A 16,814-nucleotide genomic window follows, 5' to 3' on the forward strand; every position below is an offset into this window, starting at 1 on the left:
ATAAATAAACGTGTGAAATACTATGCAACAATAATAAAATGTTTTGGATAAGACAGCATCAAAGAGCAAACTAGTTCCACAAACCTTAATAATATCAAGGCAACCATGTTCTTCAGCCAATACAGTTACAATATCATCTACACAGCCTTTGAAAAACAAACAGAATAAAAAGTCAGAGCCTGTGAAAAAAGTGATACCAATTAAAACAGAGTATCAGGTAAAAACCCCACCTCAGTAAAAAGCATGTAACTTCAACTTTTTATTGACATTGCCACATCACCTGAAAGTGAATTCTCAAAATTAGAAATTAAAATTATCACCTATGCAGACAGAAAATTGAAGCCTAAGAAAGTAGCACATCTAATTTAACAGCACACATCTTTTTGCAGGTTTAGTTAATCTGGAGCATCAGTCTCTGCCAAATAAATTAAAACAGTCTTTCCACTTATAAAAAAAAAAAAAACCAAATCCCTGAAAGAACTTAAAAATAACTGCATATAGAAGCTCAAAGTAATTTTCATTTTGTTGCTACTTGCAGATAATTCTAGCAGTATTTTATAAGTTGTTTTCAACACATTATTGACAAAATAATTTCCAAATCAGGAATGTTTTTCAGTGGATAAAGGTTACCAATAACTTGCACGCAACTTGAAGGGGACCGAAATGCTTCAGGAAGCTTTGTTAACAAATCACTTACAAAAACAGTCAGAATTTCAGCACCCAAGCACTAACTGCTGAGTGAAAAAGATATTTCCACTAACAGTAACTAACTTTAACAGTATTACTCTTTGCTCTGGATAATAGTAACTGATAAAGCTTCATATTGCAAATTCATGCCCTTCCTCTCCCCATGGTTTATACATAAACCCCACAAGAAACACAATTTTAAAAGCCAGAAAATAGTCTCACTTCCAGACTCATTTACATTAATCAAAAATTTCATATCTGCGGTAATGTTTTATAGTTTGTAGGGGAAGCCAGAAACAAAAGCCTGGATACATGTCTTGGCTCTCTATTTTCTGTCTTCCTATTTGAGTTCTCCCTGCTTGGGATTTGGTGCACAAGCACTACTAGTGCAGGGACAGTTTTCTTTATTGTCATACAACAACTAATACATTTCAGAAACCTCCTGCAACACAAAACAACAAATAACCATCAGTGTGACCTTTCCTGAGCATGCTTTTTTATAGTATGCCCTTGCTCTAACATACTTATAGCTGTTCTGCAAAGTTATTTTTCCTGGCACCCACCTCTGTACCTTCCCTAGACCAGCAACCATGCTTCAAATGCCTATTTAATCCTGGAGATGAAAGCTGACAAAGGTAAAGTGCCTTAGTTCCGAGCATCACAAGCTGACTAGTCTGTAAAACTCTAATTATAGAACTGCTTGGAAACTTAAAAAATTGCTTTACTTACCTAACATAATTATAAATTTCAATCTTTCTGCTATCTCCAAGCTTTGGAATAATTTTCTCCCCTAAATAAATACGAAAATCAAATCAACAGCTGATACATAAAAATTATTTAGATAGTGTACACACCCACCTATATATAAAGACAGTGAAATAAGCTTCTATATATCACTTTTAGATTTAGGAAAACTATCTGTTAGAACAGAAAACATTATCTACCCCAACTATAGCAGAAACAGTTTCATGCCATCATAAAGAAAAAAAATGTATCATTTATAATGTCTCTTAACGGGAACAAATGCAAAGAAAAAAAAGCAAAACACAGCCCCAAGCTGCCTTAGCAAACCTGCAGGTTTATTATTAATTCAGTGAACAAAACAGCTTTCAAAAACTATTTTTTCCAATGTGAGCATGAACAAAGGTAATTAATTACTAAACGTGGTAATCATCATAGCTTGTATTACTGCACAGTGCAAAAAAAGTAATCTGAAAATCCCTTTAAAGGTGCTTCAAAAAATATTATTGCATTTTTAAGAAAATATACTTGAAAAGAATAATGATCTATGAACACTATGCAAATTTACAGAAGAGCAGAATATGCAAAACACTATTTCCAATGTCCTGATCTAATCAGCATATAAAACAGTATAGAAAACAAGTTCTTGACCATGCAATTGTCTGACAATTTAGTTATCTTACATAATGTGACTAAATATCGAGGTATTTGCTAGATCATACCTCCCTACAGAATGCTGCTGTCTTTGAATGAAAGAAATCCAGTTTAACATAAACAAATATTAAAGATTATGCTGTCAGAATTCAGTTCCATTTCTACAGTCAAATAAGCATTTTCCAAATAAACCCTTAATTCTGTGAAGAAGCTCTTTAAACTCTGGCAATAAGGCAGATGCTCCCTTCTCCTCCTCTCCATGAAACTTTATGAGTTCCTCTTTCTTTCCAAGGAAAATGAGGGCATGACAGCAATGGTTATTTCATGCTTAAAAGCACAATTAAAACAAATTATCTAGAGAGACTTCTTGATTCAGAAGCTATTGCTCACTACAAATTTGATCATGCAATCACATCATTGTGGCATAACAGGCAGCTGCCCTTCATGGTTAACACATATACTCATATCAAGCCAATGTGCATCCTACTATTTAATCCACCACCAATACTGTCCAGGTAAGAATGTTAACATATTCTGATTTTTGGACTCAGGTGATGGACACAGTGTCATGAACCCCATACTCAAGAGCAATCAAGAAAATGTAACTAATCCCCAAGAGTCACTATCAAGAGAATAATCCTCTTACATACCATGCAAAGCTCAAATAATATTATACCAAGAGACCACAGATCTGATTTAGGGCCAGAAGGCAGAGGCTTCTCACACTGAGTATGATCACTTGGTTTGACTATTCCCTGTGCAATTACTTCAGGTGCCAGATATGATGGGTACCTAGAAAGATGCAGCAACATTAAGTAATATCCTGTCTATCCAAAACAAACCTATCTTTCAGTTACAGTAATAAAAATAATTTTACATTCTGAGAAACTAGAAATAGCAATGCAGATGGTTCTATTTTATTCAGTCAATATCTACACGTTGCAGCAAAGTTTCAGTTCAATCGCAAAATACATAGTGTGTACTACATAAAAAGTCAAATCTTAATCACTAGTTCGGTGTTTTTGTGAGAGGAAATAACAGCAGCTTTCAAAACAGTATATCTACATATCTCAAAGAAAATGTGTACTGAGTTTCAGCACTAGCACATTAAATAAATGTATCCTAGACCCATATTTGGGGGTGGTGGCAGTATCCCCCTCCATTGACAGTGTTCCCATCAAATAACTTCTGAATTTGTAAAAAAAGCAACAAAAGGTGTTGAGGACATATTCTACCCACTGCTAGATCATTTTAAAATAACATTATCGATTTTTCTGTCAACAATTCATTATAATACTTAAAAAATCTGAAATCACCTTTTGAAGGGAAACATCATTACTTCTTTTGGGCATTTGTTTAAGAATCAGATCAGTATTTCAATTGTAAACAACATGACACCTCAAAAGAACAAAAAGTGGCAAGGAAACACTGCAAAGCAGCGTGTCACTTTGGCAAGACAGTAAGATTATGTGAAAATAAATCACAAAATTATGAAGAGACGAGGTCTACAATGTTGCGCAACAGTGAAGCACTGATTGTGCTTCTTCCTAAATTTAAAATTTGATTGTACCTCCAGAATCCGAGTCACAGGGAACTGCTGCATTTGAAGGCAAGTCTAGGCAATAAGGACTGACATCACATAGTTACAGTAACATGCTTGCATGGTACCCATTCTCTGGCTTTCATTAACTTTACCTAGTCGGATGATAACCTATTCAGTGGCATTATCAGAAGCTTCTGTGTAAGGGGTGTATGCAACACATATGAATTAAAACAGCAACCTATAAACTGTGCATACACATTTTTGAAGATGATTACTCAAACCAAATATATTTCCTGAAAAAATACATCCCTGATGTATTTGTACTGTGTAGCTACTTACCCTATAGGAAAATCAACATCAACACCTTGAGCAGTCATATGGTAGAGTCCAAATTTAGCCAGTTTCACATGTCCCTGAAAAGGAAAAAAATAAATGATCAATTGCAGCAGATTCTGACCTTGGAAGAATCTGTGTTTAAGTTAAAAAAAAAATGTAAAAATCATTTTTGCATTAGCTATCAGAAGAGATACCTATAAAAAGTCATTCTTTTCCATATATTCCATATATTTCCATCTCATCGATTACACAGAACTCCACTGCAAGTTAATAAGGTGCTTATTTCTAATGCTTTTACTTTCCAAGATCATTAAGTAATCACCTTTGGAACACACAAGAAAATCAGAACTTTATAAGTTACCATATATTTTCAGTAAATTAAAAAGGCTTAAATACTCTATTGTACATTTTTCCTGTTTGAAAACTGTTCAAAATCCTGTTTGAATCCTAGAACTCCCTAAGCATCACCACTATTTCCTCACCTTTTCCATTTACCCAGCCTTGCTCCTCCAGTCCTTCCCATCAACTCATTACTGTCTTGCTCTCCTTAACTGTATCAACACATATTTCAAACCAGTTTTCCAGGTGCCTCCTATTGTTCTGTGGAGGCAGAATATTAACACCAAAACAACAAAAAATAGGCATAGAAGTTAAAACTGATGTATTGTTTCTGATGGATTTTGAATATACTGAGCCAGCCTGCAGATGGTGCAATAGTGAAGCCTACAGCAGCAAGCTATTCAAGTGCAGGGGTAAAGTTTAGAAGTTTATCGTCTCATGGCCCCCTTTTGCTCTTCTTTTGACTGTTGGAGTATCTTAAAACCCTGAAGTACTTTTGCTTGTTAGAGCATTATTATGACTTTCATTTGTTTACAAGTAAGTCAAAACCACTGTTCCTCCTTTCCTTCTTCCTCTTTTCCTTCTGCCTTCCAAAGGGAGGATCCAGCTATTCTATCTAAAGTGAGTAAGAAGGGGAATGAGAGAGGGGTTATGCAGACAGGATAAGCTCTTTAGCTGTCAGTTCAGATGAAGCGACTGCTCTGAGTACAACAGCCGCTATTAATTTCTCTCAGTTTTTATGAGCAGAACCTGTAATCCACACTGCCAACTCAACAGTCTGTGACAACAAAGTTGACAGACACTGGAACTTTAAAAATTATCTTAAAAGGCAAGTATCAAGTATATAAAAAATATCTGAGAAGTCAAGTATCAGATCACCATGAAACACAGGAAATATTATTAACAGCTAATTAGCCAGAAGAAATATTTTCCCATTCAAACAGCTAGGAAGGTCTTGTAACTAACTAGACTGATGACAAGTAGACTTAGATTACCACCTTAAGAAAAAAAGGTGAAAAAAGTAGTTTGGGATAAAAGAAAATGAGAAAAGAGGAAAATAAAATTTGAAATATATTTGAAATTTAGGAAATGGGGAAAACTGTGGTTCTAAAAAAACCAAACCCAACGCTTTTCCAGATATGCTATTTTTTCCCCCATCAGAAGGGCAGTGACTGCCCAATCTCCAAAGATAATATAGCATGCTACTTGTTGGCAGCAAGAGGAAACAACAAAAACCAACCAAAACCATAGATTTATTCCTGCAGGTGTACCTTTCGATCCAAAAGAATATTGCAAGGGGAGAGTGCTCGGTGGACCATTCCGTGTTTGTTCATATATTGCAAGCCTTGCAAAACCTCATATGCTATGCATAAGATCCTTGAAGAACTGGGAAAAAAAGAAGAAAGTAATGTTATACTGAATGTTTCACTTTTTAATTTGTAAAAATGCACTGTTCCATAGTTATTCCAAACACAAGTGAGACATTTACAATTCCTGAACAGTTTAAGGGATCAATATTGAATACAGTAGGATATGTTCAGAGCCATACACAATTCCTCAATACCCCACAAGTAGGTTTCTTCACACTGAATTGGTCCTTAAAACCCCAAAGTATAAAATATTCTCCGCAATAGAAACTATGAGATATACCTCAACTAATTAGGAAAAAAAATTCCAACCCTCCTTTATTTTTATTTGCTTTTCCTCAGTCTGCTATTGATATTCACAGCGAAGTTCAACTAAACAAAAGCTTTTGAAACTCAGATGTTAACTGGAGCTTAGCTAGAAGATAGTGCAGAGGCATGGCTAGATCACACATATAGTCTTCAGTCATCTCAACATCTAAAACAAAACAAGAAACAAAAGAAAGGGCAGAAAACTTAATTTTCAGCACATTTTGGTTTACAACCTTGGAAGCAACAACCTTACTGTCTTTTGAAATGGTGAACTTTACCATCCAGATCATTTTGACACAACTATATATTTTGACAGAAGTTACCATTTACTACAAGTGCTGGTAACTCTAAAGAGGAATTTCTGTGAACAAGTGAAGAGGAATTTGTACAGAGACCACCAGTATTAGGCTTCAAAAGCGCATCCAAAGTAAGAACAAAAGGCACAGATCTGATGTCCCCCAGAAAGATTCCTTTTAACTTGTTACCTTCCTCATTTCCCACCCACACCACCTCAGAGCACATTGCAGGCCTGTTTGGCAAATTTATCACTGAAGGCACTGGTTTACAAAGTGTCCAGAAAACAAAGCATATGTACTTATGAAGGCATCCCCATTTTTTAATTTCATTGTTAAAGAATAACACACAATTCCGGACAAGGCTCGCTACCTTCTCTTTCTTATTAAAAATTTGTGTAACAGCAAAATGAAGGGGAGCATTACAGACTGGCAAGAGTGACAAGCCAACCAACTGACTAAACACCAAAATTTAATAAATTAAAGCTTTATTAGCTGCTATTTATACCTGATGGAATACCAGAACTTTGTAACGAGAGTAAATTGCTAGATTTTGACAAAAGCCACAATTCCAAGGCAACACAGAAATACTGAAAAGAGCTGTTTCAATAATAGTTTGAGGCCACCATTAAGTTACCTTACATGGAGCTATTCTCTAGACTCTAACCTCTTTCCTAGGAGAGCTCTGTACTAATTTACTCTAGTTGTGAAGATACACTTTTAAGTGAAATTTTAAGCACAAGGGAATCTATTGTAACATACGTCCACACTGCTGTATCCTCGATCATAGCATTTGGAAGTCATTCTCAAGGTCTTAGCAATTCAACCAAAACCACATGGCTAATAACCACAAAAACAAAACAAAATCCCACAACTATCTCTCTCCTCTCTCACTGGCACTTTTTCTTTCCCATCCCTCCCACCCCCAAGTTATACAATACACCACAGCATCAGACACCACTAGCTGTGTAGTGTTTCCTCCCAGTCATTCCTGGGCTGAGATATAACTGTGGTAAAAAATTTACCTTACAAGCTTTCATCTTCCTTGTACATTTTTTTTGTCTGCAACGTAAATATTAACAATAATGGTTGCAAACAGAATCCTTTCTCTCGCTTTTTGCAGAACTTTGCAAAACAAGACATGAAAAATAGATTATGAAGAATTCCTGTTTTCAGTAAGGAAACAATTGCATGTGAACAATTAGTACATTATGAGGTATTTTAGCCTAAAAAGTGTTTCTTTGTATTAAAAAAATCAAAGTAAATATAAAGTGCAATTTTGCGGCCGTTGTGCCTGAGGAGCGCAGTGTGCTCCGGCGGCACTAGGGGCCCTCAGACACCCATTTATTCTCCATGTTCTCTTGCAATTCATAAAAATAGAACCCGGGCAAATGCCTGAACATACTGCTTTTGGATTCTTTGCTCCTCAAGATAAGTCGTCCATGGCATTACAACGACCAGCAACACATATTTTTCGTCGCACATAATTCTCAGTGTTCTTAAACTCTTGATGCCACCCTGCTGGGGAGAAGTGTTCAGCCAAGTACCTCACCCTCAAGCTGAAGCATGTACACCACCTCCCCAGGAGAGAGGGAACGCTGTGTAACAAGCTCTTCATAGTGCTGTTGCAGATTATCTAGTTCTTATTTAATTTATTAGGTAAAACACACTGTTTGTGGTTATTACCCGTGAGATTTGCCTTTAACTGCAAAGGGCCTGGCAACAACACTCACCACTGTTATCGAGTACAAGACATCTCTCTGCTTTAAACTCCCCAAGGTCAAGTTCAACAGCAAGCAGTCCCTTGCCTCACTGGAGATCATTACCAGGGCTAACCCTTTGCTTCAGTGGGGCTCAGCTCCCAGCTTCTACAGCAACTCTGTCAACACAGCACTGCAATGGGGTTCTGCAAGTGCAGAAGGCGCACTCATGAAGCTTCTTCTTCCAAGCTTCAGATTAAGGTAACCTTTAAAAAGCCCCCATAAGTAGAAAAAGAAAACACAGTCCTAAGTGAAGAGGACATTTACAATACCCAATGTTAGGGTATTGTTTTCCCTGATTATCTGGAAGCCTATTTTTCAATAGACTAGCTAGTGTCAAACTATGATAGATCTAGAGGGATGGTTTAGCCACTGGGGCTCTGGAACTGCAGAGGTTTCAGTACCCTCCTTTAACAGGAGGTGGGGAAAAACAGCAACAGGAAAAGCACTAGAAACAGCACAGGAGACAAGGCGGTCCAATGAAGGTGTGGCAGGTTCAACACCAACTATGCTACACCACTGACCTAACAAGAGCCGTAACAACAGTTGTGTGGCATGAAATACCCTGTTCATCTCAGCAGCTCATCATCATGGTTGTGACTTTAAACTATTGTGAAGTGAATCATTCCACTGCTCAGGGCAGATATGGTATGAGGCAGTAAGTAAAAGCATGAAAGTGTGACATGCACTTCAACCACTGGCAGATCTGGAGGGACACTGGTTGTCTTCGGTTTCCTAGCTCTCCTAACAAGGCTTGTTTTAAGGTTCTTTTCCTCTCCACAAATGTGAGAAAGAGAGAAGCAACAGGAGTTCCTCTGCAAAAGGAACAATTCACAGGCAGATAAAAAGGCATGATCTCTCTACAACTACTAGCGCAGTTTCAAGGAGCAGGCTTCGTTTTAATTCTCAGTCTGGATACCAACAAATCTACTCTGCTGTAGCCTACTCAGGCTTTTGAAAAGGGGTTCCCTTTAAGTGAAAGGATTGCACATTGATGTAAAATCAAGCTGCTTGGATTTAATCATTGCCTGCTTTTTTCCTGGTTTGGAGAAGAAGAAATGTTGCCATGAAAAGGGGCCATTTTGTGTTCCTTCATTCTAGAAATTAAGAACTGAAAAATTATAAGGATTAAAACCAATACCAGGTTTAGGTCTGTAACTTGAATGTAACCATAGCAAAGGAAGCACGAAGGATAACTGAATTCCTCCCTCAGAAATTATTCTTTTAAGTAGGAGGGGAAAAAAAAACCTCTACAAGTTGATATGAGCAAGTTCAGCCAACAGTGCAAAACCAGCATGGTTGAGAGGCATGTGCTTGGCATTTGTGGGTGGAGAGAGAAGGGAAGACGACTTAAAAACCCACAAAAATGAGGATTGTTTTATTACCTCCAGAATTTGTCAGACCAAAAGCTATACCAGACAAATGACTAATTTCCACACTGTAATAGTACACAGGTGGCTGCACTGTGCCTTTACAAAAAAACATTTAACTTTTCCACTGAGCAGTCAGCCTGATCTCCAGCCTGTTCAATTCTTACTGTTAAGCACACAAAGCCATTTTCTGGAAGTCTGCTTCAGAAATAATGAACCTAACCTCTCAGGAAACAGATGTTTTAGCAGAGTTTCAATCTCCTGTGGTGTTGCAAACCCACTGATTAAATAATCTGATTGCTTAGGACACTTTTGTCACTTTTTGGATTCAGAAGAAAAAAAAAATTCTTCTTAGTGCACCCACTACAATCTTCCATCTGACTCAGAACAGCTTCTGGGCCAGGTTGAAAGGGGGAAGTTGTACTAGAAGAAATTGGCATACTGAGAATCTTACCTTTCTTCAAAAGGATCAGATATTAACAAACAGAGAGGTGGAAAGAGGGATTTATCAGGAACCAAGTAAAGACAATAAGCCCCTAAAATAATTAGTGGAATAGAGAGATAGTGACAGAACAGCACATGGGAACAAACATCTAGGAAGACTTGCCCATGCCATAGGTCAACAGAAGCACAAGATAAAAGAAAAAAAAAGGTTGGAAACACATTTAGAAATTAGAAAGTTTATGATAGAAAGGTGGGATTCTGAGTTCTTGGAAAAAACCCCACAAACCAACAATCAACAACCACACCTATGTATGATTCAGTTTCAATGGTTAACTTATTATTTGTGATTATTAATGGGAATGATAATGCAGCTGGCTTGTAGAAGCAGGAGGCTGGATTCCAAGATAATATGCTCTAGGAACAAACAACTTTCTGCAACTGATTATTTCCATTTTAGATAAAATTACTGGTCTTCTAAAACCTACAAATGGCCATACTAGCTCAGACCAAAAAGTATTTGAGACCACTATCCTGTTTCCAAAAAAGAAGACAGACAGATGCCTCGGAGACAGAGCATACAAAACAAGCACATATGAAACGTTCCCTGATATTTTCCTGGCTTCCAACCTCTTTACTTCAAGCTTGCTTCTGCATAAAAAAAAGTTTGCCTCCTAAGCATCACATCTGACGATGTCAGAACATAAAGTAACCCCTGCAAGACTCAACAGCTCTTGTAACAGGATACCCATTATTCCAAGTCTTTCATCCATGTTCACAGAATATCATCCACAAGTTACTGTGGAAATTCACAGCCAGCAAGTATTCTGTTGGTAAGATCTCCTTGCTGTCTATTTTATCATGAGGTTCTCTTCATGGTGCTCTGTTGCGCTAACCTCCAGAAAACCAATTTTAAATTTCAGCTTCAAGCAACAAAAAGCAATTGCTTAACTCCAGAGTAGGAAAAGTGATAAGAGGACTGTAGATCATACAGTTGGAAATCGGGGATAGGTAGATAAGACTATAAGACTTATCAGAGATAAGACTTGACTTATTAAACTGTTGGAATAGAAGAATTCAAACAGGAAAAAAGAAACAATGAAGAGATAAAATTTCAGCATTCATGTCAGTATTATGGAAGTTACAGGTTCACACAAGTTCCTTTTCCTCCAGTTTAAAGGAAAATTAATGCTAATCCGCACATGAATTCACCATATTAATCATCTTTAACAGAAGTGCATTCAAGGCATTAACTGGAAATACATCTTCTCCATCCTTTTTTTGATGTTGCAATAAAATAGTTTAACATGAAAGAGTAATTTGGTATCTCAAAAGATCTTCCGCCTGCTTGCCATCTCCAGCCCTACCTTCTCCTAGACAAAGCAATCTCCCCTTTTGATGAGTTTGACCCAAGCAGCTGTAGTCGCTACAGTGCAATTAACCAGAACACAGATGTACGTGGACAGCAGTAGAGAAGCAAAGATAACTGGGGCCGGAGGTAGACTGGAGGCAGCAGCAAAATCTTGGGGAGAGAAAAAATATTTCTGGTTGTTACAAATGCATTTGTGCTATTTTTAACTGGTTATGGCCAGTTGTAAATTTCACTTGCTTTTATGCTTTGATAACAGTCAACATGGAGTACCTAATCCATTTTGTAGAAGGAAGAAAGCTGTGCCCGGCAAGTACTGAGAGTGCAATCAACCCTTAAGGGACTATTTTGAATAAGAGTGTTTCATCTCGTGAAATGAACAGAGGCCCTACTGGAATTTGAAACAACACAGGACTGGCACCAGAAAGCAAGCCTCATCATCTACTTAACTGTAGAGAGCCCTGGTACCTACTGGAGACATATATATGGATTAGTGTTAAGTCATGCTTCTTCAGTGCAGTGGCAACTCAAGACAAAAGGAAATTGCTAACAAAAACTGGAACTAGAAGTATTTTGACTTCCCTCAGGAAGGCAGAGCAAGACCAAATGGGCTAAAATTATGCTGATGATACCATGTTCCACAGTTTCTCTTTCCTCAGAGTTAGAACTCCTGGGTACATACACAGAAGTGCATGCTTAAGGAAGTCCTTTATCAAATCTGTGCATCCTGTTCTAACACTGTATTATTGTAAACTCTAGAGGAAGGGAACCTCAGCTACCAGGAGTCTTAAGAAGCTTTATGGCACTGATACACAGGAGCAAAAACACGGGTTCCTCTTCCAAAGAGGAGTGTCAGACAGGATCTGCCCCAAGGAAGCACACCAGAGCAACACAAACCAGCAATGTCATCAATCACTACCCTAGAACTCATGAAACCAACACACATTTGGAATTCAGGAAGGAGATTCATCACAAAAAACTGTGTCCGTTCAAAGTGGAATGGAACCAGGTTGTGAACAGATGTAATGTTTCTGAACTCATAAAAGTGACAATATTTCAATACAAGCAAAACTATAAAACAAAGAAAATGACATTTGCAGTTAGTTCCATTACTGCCAACAATGCAGACAGACTGGTTAGGAGTGGTGTGGCCAAGTGGTTACAGCAAAGGATAAAGTTTGGGTATAATCCCAGCTGAGACAATCACTACAGTGACCTCAAGAAAGCCATCTGACCTCCTTATGCCTCAGTCAACCAGCTGGAAAACTGGATAAAAAGCAGGACTGGGTTGAAAAACAGATGTGCAGATAAATTGGGTCTTCCTGGGTAAATAAATTACAAAATACCCTATACAGAACATAAAGAGTTTGATGCAGGTGGGAATGGTTTATTTAGCACTTTATTATGTGTTTGATTAAAAAATGGCACTAGGGACCGAGATGGTAAACACTGCCAATTTACTTGGAAATGCATTCACGTTATCAGAATGAAGTGAACTGGAAGGGAATGCAACAAGCAGAGAATACCAGACAAAAAAAAGAATTTTATAGGCAAAGTCCTCAGGAAGTCTCTAACTCATGCACAGAGGTATTTCACACAGGATATCTTCAACAAGTTCATATTGCTCAACTGAGGAAACTCAAAAGTTCTTTCATTCCTTTTTTAAAGTTCTAAGCTGCAAGCATGACTTTAAAAGCAATGCAAATGATGTTACATTTTTATGAAGGTCTCAACTTGTAATGTACAATAAAAAAGTCCATAAAACAACGAAGGCGCAGATAAAGAACAACTTCATATATAGAGCAGATTGCACACAAAGATTTTTAATAGCAGGTGACTTTTCAGATCATTATCAGTATGAATGATTTAAGTGTATCTGCTCCCCATAAAGCAAAAATTTTAAAACATTGCACCTTGAATTCCTTTAAGACATCTAGCATTCATCCCATAAATTGTGGGAGTAAAGGAACAAAGTCCTTTTGAAAAGTAAGCACACCTTATAAAGCACCATCTTAATGAAACTTCTAGTGCCATCTGGTTTAGTGCACAGAAGGGTAAAGACACACTCACATTCTCAGTTTTTGATCTTGCCACCGATTAACTTCTGAAAAGGCATTTTTTGCATCTTACCCTAGCTGGCTCATATGTAAAAGGTAAAATAAAGATACTTATAATTGGACCAAAAAGTGCAATGAAATAAACATTTCAATCACCACATGTAAAGTTAGGTAAAGCAGCCCTCATTTAAAACCAGATCACAGTCTGCATTCTTATCACAGACAATGCATTCTGAGATAACTAACACAATAGAACTAGATGCACAGGTGATAAGAGAACAAGACCTAATGGGATGAAAACCAAGACAGTGACCTCAAGATACAATAAAGAACTTAACTTCAACAGCATTATATACATGTAACATATATTACATTGCCAACATTTCATTAAAGGAAACAACGCATCTCACATTCTCCTCTCCTCCAAGAGAAGTGAACTGGTAAAATGTAGGAGTAGAATTATGATCAATTGAAATCAGATCTCTAAAAATCTTTATTTTGTTTTCTTTTGGACTTCATCTGAACAAATACATGCACTTTTAAAAGGCCACACATTTTGTGATCAACAATCCTGGCAAGGTCTATCACAATCTGACAGACTCAGGAAAACCATCAGACAACATATAAAAAGCAAATAAGGGAACTAACTGCAGATAGGATATTCTTCCTTTACAATAAAAGGCACTAAATCAGATCTTCAGCTGCTCAGGGGTGTCTTGTTAAGTTACACCCAAACCAGGCATGAAATCCTATGCTCTAGGCAAGGACTATCATTACTTTGTATCTGAATGCACCAGCACCTAAATTCCTAGGCAGTTAAATTTCAGCTCTCAAAGTAGAGAGGCCTTCACATTTGTCTATTAAACAATTCACTATGCAATAAATGGTACAAGTAGCAGTATTACCAGAGCCTTAAACCACACAATCACTGAAGGAAAAGTGACTTCTAAAGATGCATGATGAATGGTCACACAGTAGGTAGTGCATATTTCCTTACCTTCCTCCATGTTAAAAGTTTTATCTGAAAAACAACTGCTGTTTGCATGCTGAAATGCCAAATGGCAACTATAGATGAGCGTCTGGCTCAGACTCTGTGCTTCTGAAGACACCTAAGTTGATAAGAAGCCTGAAAGTGACTTTTGTACCAAGCAAACTTTGCTTGCTTCCCAAATCCTGAGCTGTCACAATTCCTACATACTAACAATCTTTTCAGACTTAAACACCTAATGTTACATGTTTAAATAGAAAATAGATGACAGAAAAAGTAACAGACCTAGCAAAGATCACATCTAAATTCTCTCAGTTTGGAGAGCTGAGGATAAAACAAAATCATGGGTTTGGATTTTTCACCATAACCTTTGTTATGAAAATAAAACCAACAACTTCATACCATAGGAACCATTAGAAAAGGTAAATGCCTGATTCAGAATGACCAATAAATACGAAACTGCCACCAGGTCCACACATTCCCGAGGCTGACTTCAAAAAGAATAGTTCTGCTACTACAAGGAGGGGGTGGGAAGGATTACAAAAGCTTGTGGTTACAACTATATAGGTAAGATTTTTCTCTCGAAGATAAAGAAAATATTCTAAAGTAATCACATTAAGTGACCAAACTGTACTAAACTGGCATTTCAAAAAACACAAAATGATAGTTACAATACAATGACAAGAGTTGGCAACACTGACTTTGCAGCAAAAAATTACAGAAAAGGAATATTATGCATTACAGAGTCCATGTGATCCCTGTAACTCACCAGCAATAGCACATCCTTTCAGCAGATAGAGCAGTATAAAAGGCAGTTATAGACTTGGGAAAGTGGGTAACAAGCACCAAAGTGAGGTGCTCCACAAAACTTTTTTATTATCCCTCAGCCAGCAACTCTTCACCTAGCTCATTGCACCAGTGCACCGCTGAGAAATTTTGCTGCTGCACAACTCGACAGCTGCAGGATTTTTGTAATACAGGAAAACTAAGAAGTTGAGGAAATTTATTTCCCTTTCCTACAAAAAACGTTTGAGGAACATAAGCAGCAAAGATGAAGACCAAGAAGTATTCTTCTTGTTTTGATATCACTTTTAAACCAGAAAAGTTAAGATTCAGTTAACACACGTTAGCAACTTCCATACAACCAGAAAGCTTTGGAGATCTGGAATACGTTCATATCTGAGAACATAGTTGTTTTAAGGGTCAAATCTTTGCAAGCCCCACTTCAAACCAGCGATCAAAAGAGGAAGTTCTCCTTTGTCTGTACGCTTCTGACACATGCTGTGAAAACATTGTTTCCAAAGGCTGAAGTTGGCAGGTTAGACTATCACATCCAGGTATCAGTCAATGCACTCTCTACACAAAAATCCTATTTGGAGCTGGGGATCTCTACTCAGCACTCACCTAACAGAACATAATTTGGTCTGCTATTCTCCTCTACCACTACAGATGTTTTGAGACTAACATTAAATGATGATTTCAGTTAGACTAAATTTCCAGAACACCATTCTTCTACATTTTTCTCTCAAAAATATATTAATGATTTAAGAAAAAAATTATACTTCAAAAAAGTTTACATTACATTATGCATTGTCAATTGTCAAAAATCAATGGAAGCTTCTTTTTTTCAAGTGTAATTTTTAAATATAAGTGTTGACCTAATGTCAATTATGGCAACACTACGTTGACCTCAAGCATATTTAAAGTGGTCTTTCAAGGGGAAGAAAATAATAAAATCCTTTTTCAGAAGTACCACAGTCATTCATTATAAAGATTTTTAAAAATGTGATTTACAATCTCCCTGTTTATAGTTAGATGATATCTTTAATGATTGCTGAATCCAGACCGAGAAACAAAAATAGTGTTTAATGCCCAGGTGTTAATTTCTAATTTGATCCAACACAGTTATAAGAAATTATAGTAATTAACCAAAACACTGTCCATCCTGTGTTGTTAGTTCACCCAATGAATATCTAAAAGTTACTCCAAGCTTTCAATACTACACTTATAGACACTACCATGAGCTTGTTCACCAGCAATTCTGTAAAGTCAGCAAGTCTCAGTACTATTTGCATTAGTCACTCAAAATTACTATTTTTCAAAGGTTTGCTGACAGGATACCGCTGATTAATTTCATCACTGCTGTTCTGCCTCCTTCCATTAAGAAGAGAGGTAATATGGCAGAGAGTTTGCTAGTACAGTCTTTGCCAAGAAAGAAGGGAAGTGGGGTGGGTAGGAGGATATTATCAGAACTGCCTTACTGTGCTACAAGTTAACTTAGTGCAGCTTCCTTCTATACACCAAGGCCATAAGGAAAACATTTTCTTAATCAAAGGCACAGCCATGTACATATGAAAGAACAGCATCAGTGGGCCACCTTAGGCTGTACGTTTGAAGCACTGTTTTAAAACAAATGTTCATATGCTTGAGGTACATTATTTTCAATACTGAAGTAGCCTTTTTTCACCCTGAACTGCTATACCATTCAGGCTTAGCTCAACAGGATGACAGAAGATTATTCTGCCACTGCTGTCTTTAACCAGACAGAACTCAAGCCTTA

General features: G+C 37.2%; 1 protein-coding gene across 8 annotated transcripts in view; it reads right to left on the reverse strand.

The window, feature by feature from the left end:
• TBCK (TBC1 domain containing kinase) overlaps positions 1 to 16,814 on the reverse strand; it is a 112,345-nt gene that overhangs the window by 75,660 nt on the left and 19,871 nt on the right. For all 8 annotated transcript variants that reach the window (XM_074866878.1, XM_074866883.1, XM_074866875.1 and 5 more), the window contains 5 exons: positions 5,572 to 5,686; positions 3,965 to 4,038; positions 2,733 to 2,874; positions 1,417 to 1,477; positions 85 to 146 (listed from right to left, as the gene is read on the reverse strand). In XM_074866878.1, the coding sequence (XP_074722979.1) occupies positions 85 to 146; positions 1,417 to 1,477; positions 2,733 to 2,874; positions 3,965 to 4,038; positions 5,572 to 5,686 (454 nt within the window). The remainder of the gene's footprint in view (positions 1 to 84; positions 147 to 1,416; positions 1,478 to 2,732; positions 2,875 to 3,964; positions 4,039 to 5,571; positions 5,687 to 16,814) is intronic.

The sequence above is a fragment of the Strix uralensis genome, chromosome 4 (genome assembly GCF_047716275.1).
Source record: "Strix uralensis isolate ZFMK-TIS-50842 chromosome 4, bStrUra1, whole genome shotgun sequence".
Classification (NCBI taxonomy): Eukaryota; Metazoa; Chordata; class Aves; order Strigiformes; family Strigidae; genus Strix; species Strix uralensis.